Source organism: Penicillium longicatenatum (assembly GCF_028827895.1).
Source record: "Penicillium longicatenatum strain IBT 33135 chromosome Unknown contig_2_segment0_segment0, whole genome shotgun sequence".
NCBI classification, from domain to species: Eukaryota; Fungi; Ascomycota; class Eurotiomycetes; order Eurotiales; family Aspergillaceae; genus Penicillium; species Penicillium longicatenatum.
The window spans coordinates 4,317,657-4,332,887 of record NW_026643120.1 but is presented as its reverse complement, the minus strand read 5'-3'; the positions used below and the strand labels follow the sequence as shown (position 1 = coordinate 4,332,887).

The window sequence follows — 15,231 nt, the reverse complement described above, 5'->3', positions numbered from 1 at the left end:
TGAAGCTTTCGAGAAGAGATAGCTTAGCATTCAAAGACTCCATTATTTCCTGCTTGTACATACTAGGCGCAGGAATCCGAATCTAAAGGAATAGCAAAGTTCCCCTTAGCTTCGGTGGGAAACAGACAACATTTTTGTCTGTCTCCACACATTAAATCAGTAAGTGGGACCCATGTCAAACCTACCATTTTCTTCGCCCCCACGCTTTAACACAAAGTTAGACGCTCAACGTTCATGTTCGTTTTCCGTGCGCCAGCTCCCGTCAATACATACTCAATTAGATCTAACTGATGAAAGCCAAAATATCACTAGCGTTATTGTGATTGCCTACAATGTCAGCGTGAGCTCACTTTCGGTCATCCCAGCCAAAAACATTCTCGACAGAAAAAATATCTCTAGAGTACCGATAGTGGAGTCCCGTTCCGTGTGCTACAAGATTCACTGAAAACCTTCGCGTTGCATCCGTTTCATATGTAATGTGTATAATTGACGTTATGCCCTGGACAATCTATTTCAAACCACGCTCAAAACCACGTGCGGGTACCAATAATAGATCAGTAATAACCAAAACCACGCGCAAAAATAGTAGCATGGCTTGTGCGCGTTTGACCGGCTCATACCTACATTCAAACGCCCACTTTAACGGCTGGCTGGTTTGGCGTATTTGGAACCAGGGGGCGGAAGCCCGGTCAACGATACCCGTCTCCATCCGGGAGCATAAGTAGTATCCACTTGGTCTACAATACTAGTGGTAAAATCATGGAAAACAATTCGTTCCTATTCACCTCAGTGCCCAATGGGCTAAAATGTAAATTTATCTCTGCGCCAGTGCGGATATTGGTCAATCAATGAGAATCAGCCCATTCACCAACTCGGTGTCAACATTTGTGTCGCAAGTCATTTATATTTGACAAATCTATTGACTCGTGTAGCTCCCGAGGTCCGCGCAATTAGGGTGGCATAATTAGGGACGGCACATACTAGCTTACCACTAACCCCTAGCTCTTGTATAGACTACGTACAGAACAGGTATCTGTTCCGGAATAGACGAACTCCGAGATTCACAGGCTATGTGAGGTATTTGAGGCGCATCCATGCTAAATTAGGGGATTCTTAGTAATTGAGCAGCATTAAACTGATTGACAGATATCGTACAACTTTTCTATTCTACCTTGTCTTTCCTACGAATCATCTACCTACTCTAATTTTCTACTCCGTACGCCATGGCCCTTTATAGGTCGCCCGTAATCCCTATTCATGATGCCACGGACTTGTCCATCGCACAGTTCATGACGCAATACAATCCTGATGATGTGCCAGCATCAAAAGTCGTTCATGTTGAGACTTTCTCCAACGATGCCATCACGTATGGCTCTCTTCGCGAGCAGGCTGGTCGTGCTGCTTGGGGATTGCAGGCCAAATTGGGACTTCAGCCGGGCGATACCCTACTAGCACTGGTCAACAACTCCGTAAGTAACTCACTCAAAGACCGTGTTTTTTAGGATATCTAATTGGAAACATAGAATGCATTTGTTCTTCTCGCCCATGCTACGTGGTGGACCGGTGCTATCTTTGCGTAGGTTCACAAAACTGGAGAACCCTGAAAGCCGCTAATCAGGTTCCTAGACCCCTTAATACATCAGCGACTCAAGGAGATATTCTGCATGTCCTCAAGATCGTCAAGCCAACACACGTTGTCACTATTGAGGAGAAACTCAGCACAGTTCAGGCGGCTATAGCCAGTCTTTCAATGACGAGCAAGGTTCTGACCATTCGTTGTAAAGTGGACAATCTGCTACAGGTTTGTAGTACTATACCCTAGCATGATCGTATGTGCGTATTGACATTTTCCAGTTCCCGGACGATATTATTGGCAAAACTGCCACGGAGAGTATCCCGCCATATGACCTTCAGGGCAAAAGCTCCAAGGACGTGCCCAGCACAATTTGTTTCTCTTCCGGAACAACTGGAAAAATGAAGGGTGTCCAGCTGTCTCATTACAATCTTGTCATGAACAGCATCATCATGCGTGCCTCCATGCCAGTCAGAGTCAACTCAAACGTTCGCGAGGTTTTCTTTGCGCCGTGTAAGTTGTCCACTTCCTGATTTATCGGTCAAATAGCCGCATTGACGCGGTTTCATCTTAGATTGTCATTGCTACGGGCTAACTCTGGTGGTACTTTCTGGCATGTGGGTCGGAGCCCAATATTGCAGTCTTCCTGCTTTTGACTTGGAGACATTTTGCCGCAAGTCGAGTGAGCTGAAGGTTACCGACCTGCACCTTGTGCCACCGGTAGCACTTCTACTTGCCACTTCACCCGTTGCTCAGAAGTATGACTTGGCATCTTTGAAGAGAATTGTCATTTCTGCCGCACCATTGAAGGTACGTATGCCGACAGCGCTCCCTTGACACGATGGCAAGATGATATGAAACTAATCATGTTTTCCATTGCAGAAATCTGTTCAACTTCTACTCAAGAAGCGTCTACCACATGTCAGCGTCTGTCAAGGTCTGTAGAGCTACTGTATCTGTTTACCAATACCGTTTCACTAATATCGAAGCAAGGCTATGGACTTAGCGAATGCTCGGGGGGTGTTATCCACGAGATCGATGAGGATGAACAAGCTTTCGGATGCGTTGGCAAGCTCTTCGCTGGGATGTATGTTGCATATATGGCTTCCGTATATCGGATACTATTTCTAATTATGTGATAGAGAGGGTCGTTTAGTCGATCCAAAGTCAAACAAGGATGTCCCGCTCGGCGAAGAAGGTGAATTGTGGCTACGTGGCCCGCTGGTCATGATGTGCGAGGATCTTATCTGAATTTTTTTTCTCAGCATCAATCATACTAACCAGTCTTTCAGGGGCTATGTCAATGACAAAGACGCAACCGCCAAAACATTCTCCGATGATGGATGGATCAAATCCGGTGATATCTTAAAGATGGACGAAAATCAAAATTTCTGGGTCACTGATCGTCTCAAAGAGGTATGACTGACTTCTGTAACCATTCCTTTCCCGAATTCTAGCTGACTATTCTGATGTAGATGATCAAGTACAAGGGGTTTGTTGAGATCCCTGCTCCTCAAATCAATTATAATCAGCTAATCACTTTCATGTCATTTCAGATTCCAGGTAGCCCCCTCAGAACTAGAGGATATTCTTTTACGCCACCCAGATGTTATTGATGCTGCGGTTTGTGCAGTCTACGATGATGCTCAAGCTACCGAAGTCCCGCTCGCCTATGTCAGCCTTTCGCCAGAAAAGGCGGAGTTATCGGGGTCTGAGAAACAGAAGGTCCTTGATACGATCAAAGTCTGGATTGACGGCCAGCTGGCAGGGTACAAAAAGCTCAGAGGAGGCGTCTTCCATTTGCAAAGCTTGCCTAAGACCCCGACTGGCAAGATTTTGAGGAGACTCCTGCCTGCCAAGTTGAATGAGGAAAGGGAGGCGAAGCTTTAGCTACTTTCGTATAGAAAAATCAAAGCCGTATTTTTAGATCAGAGTCGAGTTCGATGTCTCCAAGCTCTGCAACTTGACCATCTCAAAATACCTTCTTCCCAGCTTCATCAACTCCTGGTGCGTCCCGTGTTCCACGACCATGCCTTCGTATAACACTATGAACATCAATTAGACTCTGATTTATAAATGGCTTAGAGATTGATTTGTTACCATATATGCAATCAGCCTTTTGCACTGTGCTTATCCGATGCGCAACGGCAATCGTGGTTCGGCCTTGAGCCGCCGCATCAAGAGCATCCTGGACGACCTTCTCAGACTCCGAGTCGAGCGCGGAAGTTGCCTCATCCAGGAGGAGGATACGTGGATTGCGAAGAAGCGCTCGTGCAATAGCTATTCTTTGTTGCTGCCCGCCAGAGAGCATGCCGCCCCTCGCTCCTATGACAGTCGAGAAGCCGTCACTGACAAAGATTAGTAGTTTCTCATTTTGGTTCTCAATAAGAATAGAACAATAAAGGCAGAGAAGCTTGGAAGGGGAAAATATGACTCACGGCAGAGATATTATGAAGTCGTAGATATTGGCATCCTTGCATGCCTTGATTATTTTCTCCTCGGAAACATCCTCATCATTGGTGCCTAGGGTAATATTTTCTCTGATGGTTCCTTGATACAGCGTCGACTCTTGGCTAACCAGAGCAAGGTGACTCCGATAGCTCTTGACATTCAACTTGGAAATGTCCTTCCCATCAACAAATATCTGACCCAGTTCAGGATCAAAGAAGCGCTCCAATAAAGCAATAACGGTGCTCTTCCCACACCCACTCGCTCCTACAAGACCTATGTATTGGCCTGGTTCAATACTCAGACTGAGGTTTTTAACAACGATCCTCTCGGGTCTGTTGGGGTATCGGAAATGGATATCCCGCATCTCCAAACTCCCGTCCATTTTGGTTAACAACTCGCCAGTTTCTTGACGGGCGTCGATGTTAACAGTTCGGTCTAACAGCGTTTTGATATCCTGAGCGGCCTGGCGTGATTTGCTCATATCTGGCGCGAAGGAGAAAATAGCGCCGGCGCTGAATGCTCCGACGATAACAGCAGCGTAAGCGATGAAGAACTGTACCATAGAATAGCCCTCGTTGATTATCAAACTTCCTCCATACCAGCGCAATGCAAAGAAAGTTGGCTGACTGCGACGCTGCATAATAGCTTGATGATTTGAGTGTCGAAATGACAGACTTTTGTCGCTGGGCTTCCAATATATTATGATATTCTTTCCGTATATGACCCTCGAGATTAAGCGATACAACTGTCTTTATAGCAGAGCTTGCCTCACACGCATAAGTTGCCGAAGCGGCATAAACCGCTTTCGACTGTCGAGCTATCTCACCGAGGATCTTGAGTCGGACGAGACCACAAGTAAGAACAATGGGAATAGTTGCGGTGCAAACAAGTCCCAGTTTCCAACCTATTGATATTGACACAGTCACGCCAGAAATCAGAGTCGTTGAGACGATGAGAATGGAGCCTAGTGTCACACCACTCATTCCCGCAAGGTTGGTGGCATCCATGGATAATGAGGATGTGAGTGAACCAGCCGAAAATCCTGCTGTGTCGAACATGAAAATATCCTGATGAAGCATTGCTCGAAAGGAGCAATCTCTGGCACGGTGAATCAAGCGCTCGGAACAGTAAGCAAAGCAGAGGCCTGACGCTCCCCAGCCCAGGAATGCAGTACCCCCAAGCATCAGATACATCAAACTCCAGAAGTCGATATCATGGCGTAATTTTCCATACATATCAGGGGGTAACGACATTGCTGATATTGTCTTGCCATAGAACACGGCCTGTCTAATAGCATTTTCAGCACTGAAAAACTAAATAAGATGTGTGAATAGGGTCTTACGTGGGATTTCCAGCGCCTGTGATGATTGAGAAAAATAGACCCCATAGCATGGTGAGAGTTTCCTCTTTGTTGAAGTTGGCGACGAACTTGATCAACTCCCATAAAGGGTATCGACGGGCGTCAGTCTCCACGTCGGGTTCTATTCCGTAAGTTTCAGCTTGTTGATGTTGCCCCTTTTCGAACGTGTACTTGCCGAATTCCTCGGCCTCATTTTCCAAAACTTGAGGTTCAGGGTCTTCTCTGAGGGCAGACTTTGCGCCACTAAGCTCGATACCATTCTCAGTTGACATGCGCTGTTTCTCTACCAAGTGGTAATATGTAGATCGTTTCTCGAGTAGATCATTGTGGGTTCCTTGCTCAACAATCCGTCCTTGAGACATAACAACGATATTTTCTGCCGATGTTATAGTAGATAATCTGATAATGCATCAGTATGAGCCATTAAGCCTTATTCAGCACATACCGGTGACTGATTGTGATCGTTGTCCGACCTTGAGCAGCAATATCAAGCGCCGCCTGTACCAGTCGCTCAGCCTGGACATCCAAAGCTGAAGTGGCCTCATCCAGCAGCAAGACCTTCGGGTTCCTAATTATAGCCCTTGCAATGGCAACTCGCTGTCTTTGGCCACCAGAAAGTAGTGAGCCTCTTTCACCAACATTGGTTTGATATCCTTCCGGCAAGGCTGCAATGAAGTCGAAACAGTTCGCCTTCTTTGCGGCGTCAAAAACAAGGGTTTCAACCACACTATGAGGTGAGTGCTCGTGCTCAGTGCCTACCAGACCAAACCTGATGTTTTCAAATACAGTCGTAGCGAAGAGCGTGGGCTGTTGTGTGACGATAGCAACATGTTGGCGTAACCATTGTAAGTTTAGAGACGTGATATCGTGATCGTCGAGCACTATGTTGGAAATGTTAGCACGGTCCAAATTCTTTAGGAAGAGACTCACATATTTCGCCACCTATTGGTTCATAAAATCTTTCGATCAGACCTGCCAATGTGCTTTTCCCACAACCAGATGCACCAACAATGGCAGTCGTCTTTCCAGCTGGAAATACAAGATCTATCCCATCTAAAGTCAGAATGTCTGGTCTAGAAGGGTAAGCATGGCGAATGTTCCTGAGTTCGATTTTGCCAGAGACATGCTGCAGTTTGTTTCCGGTGGTGGATGATGGATCAAGTGGTGACTCCCTGGACACGGTTTCAAGAATCTTGCCTGTTGCTGCCACACCAGTCGCAAACGCTTGGAAATTCGGTGCTATGTTGCCAAATGTGAACGCGCCTGTCAGCGTAGCAAGAAGAATGGTGATAAGATCTCCCAATTCAATCTCGTTCACAACAAGATAACGAGATCCTTGCCAAAATGTCAGTCCATAGGTCCAGAATATGACACCATTCATGATGGCCATCATGGCCGCAAGAGCAATGCGACTTCTCAGACCATATGCCTCTGCCTTGGAGAGGAATTCCTGGTATCTGTCGGCCAGCTTGTCTTGGATCCCAAATGCTGTAACGTGCCGTATTGAACTGATGGCTTCTTCAGCCGCTGTTGATCCGTCTGCATATGCCTCCAATGACATCCGGGTATACTTGACCATGAACGAAGAGCATATACTCATAGATCCAGTCTCTGCCACGATTGCAGATATCAAGATTAAAGCCATGCGCCAGCTTTTCACGAAGCTGATGACAAAAGCTGTCCCAAAATTCGAAAACGAGTACAGCGTGAGAGAAAGCTTGCCCGTCAACGAATCTTGGATGAGATTCATATCAGCAGTAATTCTAGTTGTTATTTCTCCAGCTCCGAGAACATCAAAAAATGCTATGTTTTGGCGCAGGATAGCGGCGAGATATTTCTCCCGAAGTCGTTGGGTTGTATTTTCGCCGCCTATCATGAATCCCGCTGTTGAAATATACACTGAAACAAACTGTCCAATGGCGATGTACACATAATAGAGAGCGAAACTTGCGACCAGAGATGAGAGGTGTGAGCCCGAGGAGGTACCCAAGAAGAACTCCTTGAATGCTTCGGCCAAGCCCCCCAAAAGAAGCTACATAAGCAAAATTAGGCCAGTCGATTGGGTTTCTGTCAAGAGCAGCTCACAAAAGATATAGGTTGAAGGGCTCCTCCAATTATGGCTGCAATTGAGCTGATGACCAGGAGGAGTAGGTCATAGGTTGTTGCACATGTATACAAAAGAGTTAGTCGACTCATCGGCGACTCTTGAGTATCGATTTGGCGCTTGAGAATCTCCTTCTCACGTTCTGTCAACTGTACTTGGTCCGACATTTTGATGCAGCCCTCGAGAATACGAGTTTGTGGAAATGTTTGCTGTCATTCCACAATATTACGACGAAATACACGCTGTCTTGGACTCCTATTTATAAAGCTATATTAGAGATGATTAGAAACTATCGGATAAACAAGACAAGATATTGTTTAGTTCCTTCTCTTATTATATTTGTCTGGCCAATCACAGCCGGTCGTCACTGGCGCCTCCTGATGACTCCTAATGACTCATATCACGCTAGAGTCCATCTGGTTGATGCTATCTCATCTCGGAAGCGTCCGAGCTGCCTGATTGCGCTACACTATACTTCCCGAGATTGCAAATCAACGGGGCGCAACCCAATTCAAAATGCTCATCAAAACCACCATTATTTCACCAACTCCCACTGTGCAATAAATGCCCATGCCATCCCCACACGGCCACGTTGAGACTCATACTCCTCCGCCGTAATCCCACGGCAATCAGTGCGCTCACCAAACTTCGTCAACACAGCAAGTAGCACTTTCTGGCCGGGTGCACCAAGCATCCGAGGATCTACATCCACATACCAGAACTCGCCACCACCGCCTGGACCAGAGCCAGGCACGTGGCGGAAGACAAGCTGGTCATCTTTACGTCCGTCAACGCCTTTAATCATAAGTAGGAATAGAGCGGGCTTGAGACGCGAGTGCCGCGCCAGTGTCCAATGTTCACAAATTAATCCGAATTGGAAACGCAGCGGACTTTGTGCACTGTATACCGAGATCTCTCCACTTTCCGGCTGCATAGTCTTCCGGCCGATGCTATGCTTATCGACATCGCTATAGGTCTTGATAGGTTTCAAGCCGGTTGGCATGTCGGGATTAATGACAATGTATTCTTCATAGCTCACGAAGCGACCATCCTCACGGAGGAGGTAGTCTTTGTTTTCGGGATAGTGCTTTAGTCCAAATTCCTCATTTGACATAGAGAATTGGGAAGGGTTGAATTTAGGCTCGTAAGGCATGCCTTTGCCGTTCACGCAGCCAGAGCCCCAGCATGGATCGACCAGCTTCCAGCGTCCGCCGTCAATCTTCACGGCGTTCCAGGCATGAGTGGTTTTGAAAGGTGGAGGTCGTGCGCCTGGCGCTAAGGGAGTATAACCGTAACCTTTACTAGCACCTCCAATTACGACGGCTTCCAATCCAGCTTTTGTGGCCAGCACAGCATATAGCCCCGCATACCCCTCACAGACAGCCAATCCAGTGGCTAGGGTATTTTGGGGCGTGGATGGCTTCACGTTGTCATTAAAGAATGCGACGGTATCATAATGAATATTGTGATGCATCCATGAGAATATGGCTCTAGCCTTATCAGTCGGGGATGGGAATGGAGCAGTTAGTTCGTTCGCTAACCAGCCCAGATCTTGTGTTGGGAGGGAGGCCCGTGGATACTGGGCTCCTCGGGCGTCTGGACCGGAAAAGTCTCGGCATACCAAGCACTCTGTCGTAGAATTGGAAGCCTGTACGGCGCCTGGGGAAGAGCCATGGAATTTTGGCTTGGTGGCTTGAAGCTTGGAGAGATCTGGACGAGATCCAAGGGGAATCGGGGGAGGCACTCCGTTTGGTGAGGTGTTGGTTGCAGGTGTGCTATTCGGCCTCACGGGGAGATTCGGAGTCTTCAACCCACCGAACCCGGATTGTCGAATGTTGTCCAGAGTCGCAGTATTGGCAGGTGGTGGTAACCTCCGAGTGGGTAGACTCGGGGGGCCTTGTTGATCGGGGTTATTCGTTTCATCCGGTCCATATGAGGGTACATCTAACCCGGAGGGCCGTCGCACAGGAAGAGGTGGCGGCGCAGGTGATTTCTCAGATCGGATTGAGGACCGTGTCGGCAAAGCAGGACGTGATGGCCTGGTGGGTGGTGAGGGTGAAGCCCCCTTGCCTCGCAATGAGGATAGCTTCGAAGTCAATCCGTTGAGCCTGGAATCGGACTTGGATTCGGAGCGCGGGGGTGGTTGCACGTCGATCGGGTCTTCTCTGATACGCCTCGGAGGCAGCACAGGTAGCTCTGTCTCTCCCCAGGCAGGGGCCTTGATGCGACCGTTGCCGGTAGTGCCAGTGGTACTAGTAGAATTGACAGACGTTGTCGATGCGCCACGTCCCAGGCTATTCACGGTCGTCGCAGTTGTAGAGTGAGAGGCATCGGAGGTGACCGATTCAATCGAGGGCCTCCTTGATTGATCTTCTGTCGGTCTTCGAGGCGGCAAAGCGGGGCGCCTCTCGGCGAACTCAGAGCGCCCTGGAGGAGGGGGAGGAGGCGGGCGGTCCTTTCGTGTTGGCAGGGGTGGGGGGCTTTCGGCTTAGGCTTCAGCTCCGGTCGTGGAGATGGTGTCGGAGGAGGGCGCACCACCGGTCGTTGTGTCCGACCATCAGTGGGTTTGTTTCTGGTTGAGTCGCCGTCAAAGGCGGACTCGCTTTCGTCGTATGATGGTGGTGGTCTGGCAGGTTGGCCACGCTCGGCAGCCGGCCGGAATAACGGTGGCTCAGGGCCCGATGGGTGAGCGGCTTGGGATTGCTTTAGAGCAGCGATCCGCTCTTGAATCGATCCCAGCTGTGGTTCCTCAGTCATGATGCCTGTACCTTGGTAAGGATAGACTGAATGAAGAACACAGCAAACAATCTTGGAATCTTGGAAGTGACTGTAACGACAGTTCCAAGCGCCAGTGGCTTGGCGCGAGACTAACACTCAGCCTTGTCCGGGTGGGCTTGTGGAGACCATTGAGCCCCAAGTCAATAGCAGTCAAAGTAAAAGGTAGAAAATCGAACCAGGCGGCTCGACCTGGAATCTGGCCCCATTTGAGGGGCAGATCGTGCCTCCGCTTGATCCATGGGTCTGGATCTATATTTGGACTGTATCCATGGATCTATATCTGTACCTATGTGGCAAAAGATCATTGCTAAACCTCTACCGATAGGTAGATACTACGAACTTTCATTACTTCAAGTCAATATTATTTTTCAAATTCTTCATTTCCATGTTGCCTGTTATTTGGACTCCCGAACTCCTGGAGCGGTTGAAAGGCGCCCCCTCTAGGGAAAAGATATGAAAACAGAGAAGAGAAGACTAAGTATGTCCATGTGGATGGATGGGGGATATATCCCCAATGAACACAAAGGGAAAGAAAGATGCACGAAAGGAAATGTGGGGATAAGTTGGGCTATCTCACTTTCAGATTGCGGACTTGGTGGCAATCCACCTATCGTTCATCATGAAAGCAGGGCCACACAGAAAAAAGAAACGTGGAATACATGATTGGAAGAATGTAAAAAGAAAAGGGATTCACAGAATGGAAGACCTCAAGGGCCAGGAGTCAGCATCGTTCATCAAGAGCATCACTTCGTCCCAATGCACATAATCGTGAGACTAAAGACAGGGCCTTAGACAGACTTGTACAGCAGTAGGGGCTCGCCGACATTCTCAATCTCAGGGATGGTGCATTTTAGATCAAAGGCCTTGGCCAGAACAATCTTGAAGATCTGCATGAGGTTAGTGGTGAGACACAAGATCGAATAGAAACAGAAACACACCTTTTGAACGTTGATACTGTGACTGGTACTGCTGAAGATCAGGCTGGCCTTCATCGCTTTAGCAAAGCGCTTCGCCTGCAAAGAAATCTCTTCTTGATCTTCCCGAGGGAAATTGACAAAGTGATCGTATTTGGTTCCAACCAAGAATGGAATTGCTGTCTTGTTGAAGCCTCGGCCCTGACGGTACCATTCCTTAATGGAGTTGAGAGTGCTCTTGCGGGTGAGATCAAACATGAACAGAATAGCCACGGCATCGTTGCAAACAAGTGGGAGCATATTCACAAACTCACGCTGGCCACCAAGATCCCAAATGGAAAAAGTGATCTCAGTGTTGCGAATTGAAATGGTCTTTTCCATGAAGTTGACACCTGCACGCAAGAATCTGGTTAGCAAAAAGAAAAAGACTTGATGGAATTCATTCTCCTGGACACCTACCCAATGTCTGAATGTAGTCCTCATCCCAACTACCCTCGACGTACTTGACCATCAGACTGGTCTTTCCGATCTGAGCATCTCCAACCATTCCGACCTTGATAACAACGCTATTCTTCGCCGCCTGCGAAGACTGTCCCCTTTGAGCGACCTCCGAGGGCTGTGGCTGTGACATGCCATGTCGCTCTGGACCACTAGAAAATCCAGAGCCGGGACGCGATGCGGGATGAAGCTGAGGCTGTTGGGTCAGGGAAGGCGATGAGCCGAAACGAGAAGCTGGGTCGGCATCTTGAGGATGGTATTCAGGAGCGGAGTGGTGGAAATCGGTGGACCGAGAGTGATAGTGGGCTTTGGAGTCGCTGGCGTAACCATGATCGACCCGGCCGTGACCAGCAGCGTGTTCGACCGGTGCAGCGACCGCCTCGTCCGAGGGCTCTTCAACATTGACACTGACTGGGGCAGGTTGCTCCAGTGGCTGCTCTACAGGCTGCTCCTGTTCGGACGGGACTGGCAGCGCTTGGGGAACCTCCGGCGCTTGGGGCTCGACAGGAGGCTGCTGCGGCTCCGCAACAGCAGAGACCTCTGAGACGGGCTGCTGTAGCGGATCCATTCTGGCGCTCGGGGAGGGTATTTCAGGAGGAGAGAGATGGTCTTCCTTGCGTTGAGTACCTGTTCGCAACACGTCCATCAGCACCTGCGGGGAAAGGAGAGACCCATGTGATATATCATCAACTACGACCAATTCCTGGCCTTGCTGGTCGCACAGCCCAATGGGAAGGGGTTTTCTGTATTCAAGGTTTCTTTCAAATGCTTACCTTTGCCTCCGACCGAGGAAGATCTGACAAATCGCCAGGGTCTGAGATTCGGGGGAGTGGGCGCGAACCGATCGAGGGCGGTGTAAACAGAGACTCGGTTCGCACTGGTTTGTGGGGGTGATGGGAAGAAAAAGGGGGGGAAAGGAAAGAACGCGAAAGTGAAGGTAGGGATGAAATGTCCAATGCAGGAACACGAGGAGGTTCGCGCCCGGATATTAATTATCTGTACACAGACTGGCGATTCAGCTCAGCAACTTCACATAATGCGGGAAACATGGATCTGCGCTAGTCCACGATAGGACTAGCGTGGACACCGGCTGTCGCCCAAAATTTATTGAAAAACTTCTTATCGCCGGACGAACTTCCCCTCCATTCCACCCTAACCTTATTTTCTACCTCTTTGACACTTTCACCATGTCTAAGAGAGCCGCAGATCCCTCTGAGGAGCAGTCCGCTGCCCTCAAGGCAGGCGATCGCCCAATGCTTGACGCTACTCCCGACGAAGTGGGGGAGTTTGAGGACGAATATGAGGATGAGTTCGAGAGCGAGGACGAGATCCTGGAGGCGGGTGTCGATGGTCGCCCGGATGCAGAGCGTGAAGAGGAAGAGCGAGGTAGGTGCTACTACTCTCAATGTCTATTCTATCCTACTGCAGCGCTAATTGGAAATCCAACTCTATGGTACAGAGGGCATGGATGTCGACAAGCAGACTTTCATTCCTGGCCGGACAAAATTGGCACCTGGAGAGACTCTTTCGCCTGATCCCTCAACCTACGATATGCTTCACACCCTCACCACACCCTGGCCTTGCCTGTCCTTCGACATTGTGCGCGATTCGCTTGGCGACAACCGCAAGACATTCCCTGGAACCGTTTATGCTGTCGCCGGTACACAGGCCGAGGGATCCAAATCGAAGGACAACGAATTGATGGTTCTGAAGATGAGTGGATTGAGCAAAATGGAGCGCGATGGCGAGGATTCGGAGAGCGACGAGGACTCCGACGACGATATGGGCGAACCCATTCTTGAGCACAAGTCCATTCCCCTGGGCTCAACGACAAACCGCATCCGTGCCCATCAAACCCCGTCCCAGTCGGCAGATTACTCCAAGCCTCCGCAGACCCTGACAGCTACTATGCTGGAGAACTCGCAGGTTCTCATCCACGACGTCACCGCCCACCTTACCAGCTTCGATGTGCCCGGCACCATCCTTCCCCCGTCCGCCTCCAAGCCTCTTTCCACACTCCGCATGCACAAGGCTGAGGGTTATGCTCTGGACTGGTCCCCACTTCAGCCCCTTGGTAAGCTCTTGACTGGTGACAATGACGGTCTAATCTATGCGACTACCCGTACCGAGGGTGGTGGCTGGGTGACCGATACCCGCCCATTTCTCGGTCACACCTCTTCAGTTGAAGAGCTCCAGTGGTCGCCCAACGAGAAGAATGTTTTCGCCTCTGCCAGCAGTGACGGTAGCGTGAAGGTTTGGGATGTGCGATCCAAGTCCCGCAAGCCTGCCGTGGACGTTCACATCTCCAAGAGCGATGTCAACGTTATGAGCTGGTCCAACCAGACCTTCCACCTCCTTGCGACTGGTGCCGATGACGGTCAGTGGGCCGTTTGGGATTTGCGTCACTGGAAGCCGGACTCTGCCTCTCCTTCTTCCCAGATCCGTGCATCTCCTGTCGCGTCCTTCGACTTCCACAAGGAGCCCATTACCAGTATCGAGTGGCACCCGTCTGATGACAGTGTGGTCGCTGTGGGTTCTGCAGACAACACTGTTACTTTGTGGGATTTGGCCGTTGAGTTGGACGACGAAGAGAGCCGTGAGGCTGGTCTGGCCGACATTCCCCCGCAGCTCCTTTTCGTTCATTATATGGATTCCGTCAAGGAGGTGCACTGGCAGGCTCAGATGCCGGGTACCCTGATGGCCACTGGAGGCAGCGGATTCAGGTACGTTCTTCTATACATCATTCTGATAAGTGCAAAGCTAACCCTCCTGCCTTTACAGTGTATTCAAGACCATCAGTGTCTAGATGAGCGACCAAGTCTACTTGTAATTACCCCAAAAGTCATGTGTGATGTCCTGCTCATATACCATTCGAGCATCATGGAGCCTTGCTCGTTAACGATTCGGAGTTGTAGCCTATCATATAGAAGTGATGGAGCCATGAATAAAGTTATTCCCTTTTATATCAAGTCGAATCCACCGTCCGGGAATTTCCAATATATTCAATTCGAAATCTCTCAAGGTCGCTGGTGACTTCAATGTTCACCTAGTTCCTTCAATCACCTGGGTGAGTAGCATGAACTGTAGATTTGTACCTGTTCAACATCTAAACTCAGCTATAAAACTACCAGAATATCCCACCAATCCTACCTCCGCGGAATTACAAACCTACTAATTCCGCATCCCCGGAACCAACCAAATTTAAAACAAAATAAACAGTATGGAGGGGGAGGGGCAACCGCTGCAATGCAAAACATCTACTCCGTAGTGCGTGCGAGTTACAGCTACACACCCGCCGAGCTCTAAGTAGTCCGGCACGAGGTACTCCGGGACTTCGTATGCATCTCGCGCCATAATTACAGCAGGTACCGTACCTGATGTATTGGTACTGGTCCGTGGTAATATGTAAAGAAGCCCTGGAAGGTGTGACCGTGCGTATGTACTACTACATTGCATGAAAGTACTTTTGGTAGAGGCTGGGCGAGATTCCTGCCGTACGTACATTTGAGCATGTAGTGGGTACGGACCGTGCCAGTTATTAGGGTCAGTGCGT

The 15,231-nt window shown here is 49.3% G+C and overlaps 5 protein-coding genes across 5 annotated transcripts; 2 read left to right on the top strand and 3 right to left on the bottom strand.

Moving 5' to 3' along the window:
- Positions 1–1,223: 1,223 nt before the first annotated feature.
- N7484_004135 (AMP dependent CoA ligase) lies at positions 1,224–3,463 on the top strand (the record flags this gene model as incomplete). The annotated part of the gene is made up of 11 exons (XM_057114555.1): positions 1,224–1,469; positions 1,524–1,576; positions 1,627–1,801; positions 1,855–2,086; positions 2,148–2,383; positions 2,456–2,510; positions 2,567–2,660; positions 2,716–2,805; positions 2,866–2,989; positions 3,049–3,065; positions 3,130–3,463. 11 exons carry the CDS (start codon positions 1,224–1,226, stop codon positions 3,461–3,463), a joined length of 1,656 nt encoding a protein of 551 aa, XP_056974695.1.
- A 33-nt stretch (positions 3,464–3,496) lies between these two features.
- N7484_004134 (ABC transporter B family protein) lies at positions 3,497–7,655 on the bottom strand (the record flags this gene model as incomplete). Its single annotated transcript, XM_057114554.1, has 8 exons — positions 3,497–3,618; positions 3,674–3,921; positions 4,012–4,577; positions 4,624–5,311; positions 5,367–5,783; positions 5,830–6,265; positions 6,315–7,416; positions 7,470–7,655. 8 exons carry the CDS (start codon positions 7,653–7,655, stop codon positions 3,497–3,499), a joined length of 3,765 nt encoding a protein of 1,254 aa, XP_056974694.1.
- Positions 7,656–8,023: 368 nt separating this feature from the next.
- N7484_004133 (uncharacterized protein) lies at positions 8,024–10,245 on the bottom strand (the record flags this gene model as incomplete). The annotated part of the gene is made up of 2 exons (XM_057114553.1): positions 8,024–9,740; positions 9,791–10,245. The coding sequence occupies 2 exons, from the start codon at positions 10,243–10,245 to the stop codon at positions 8,024–8,026; spliced, it is 2,172 nt and encodes a 723-aa protein (XP_056974693.1).
- An 809-nt stretch (positions 10,246–11,054) lies between these two features.
- N7484_004132 (Spg1/Tem1 GTP-binding protein) lies at positions 11,055–12,246 on the bottom strand (the record flags this gene model as incomplete). The annotated part of the gene is made up of 3 exons (XM_057114552.1): positions 11,055–11,153; positions 11,205–11,572; positions 11,640–12,246. The coding sequence occupies 3 exons, from the start codon at positions 12,244–12,246 to the stop codon at positions 11,055–11,057; spliced, it is 1,074 nt and encodes a 357-aa protein (XP_056974692.1).
- A 619-nt stretch (positions 12,247–12,865) lies between these two features.
- On the top strand, positions 12,866–14,484 carry N7484_004131 (ribosome biosynthesis protein RRB1; the record flags this gene model as incomplete). Its single annotated transcript, XM_057114551.1, has 3 exons — positions 12,866–13,064; positions 13,138–14,401; positions 14,460–14,484. The coding sequence occupies 3 exons, from the start codon at positions 12,866–12,868 to the stop codon at positions 14,482–14,484; spliced, it is 1,488 nt and encodes a 495-aa protein (XP_056974691.1).
- Between the last annotated feature and the right edge of the window lie 747 nt (positions 14,485–15,231).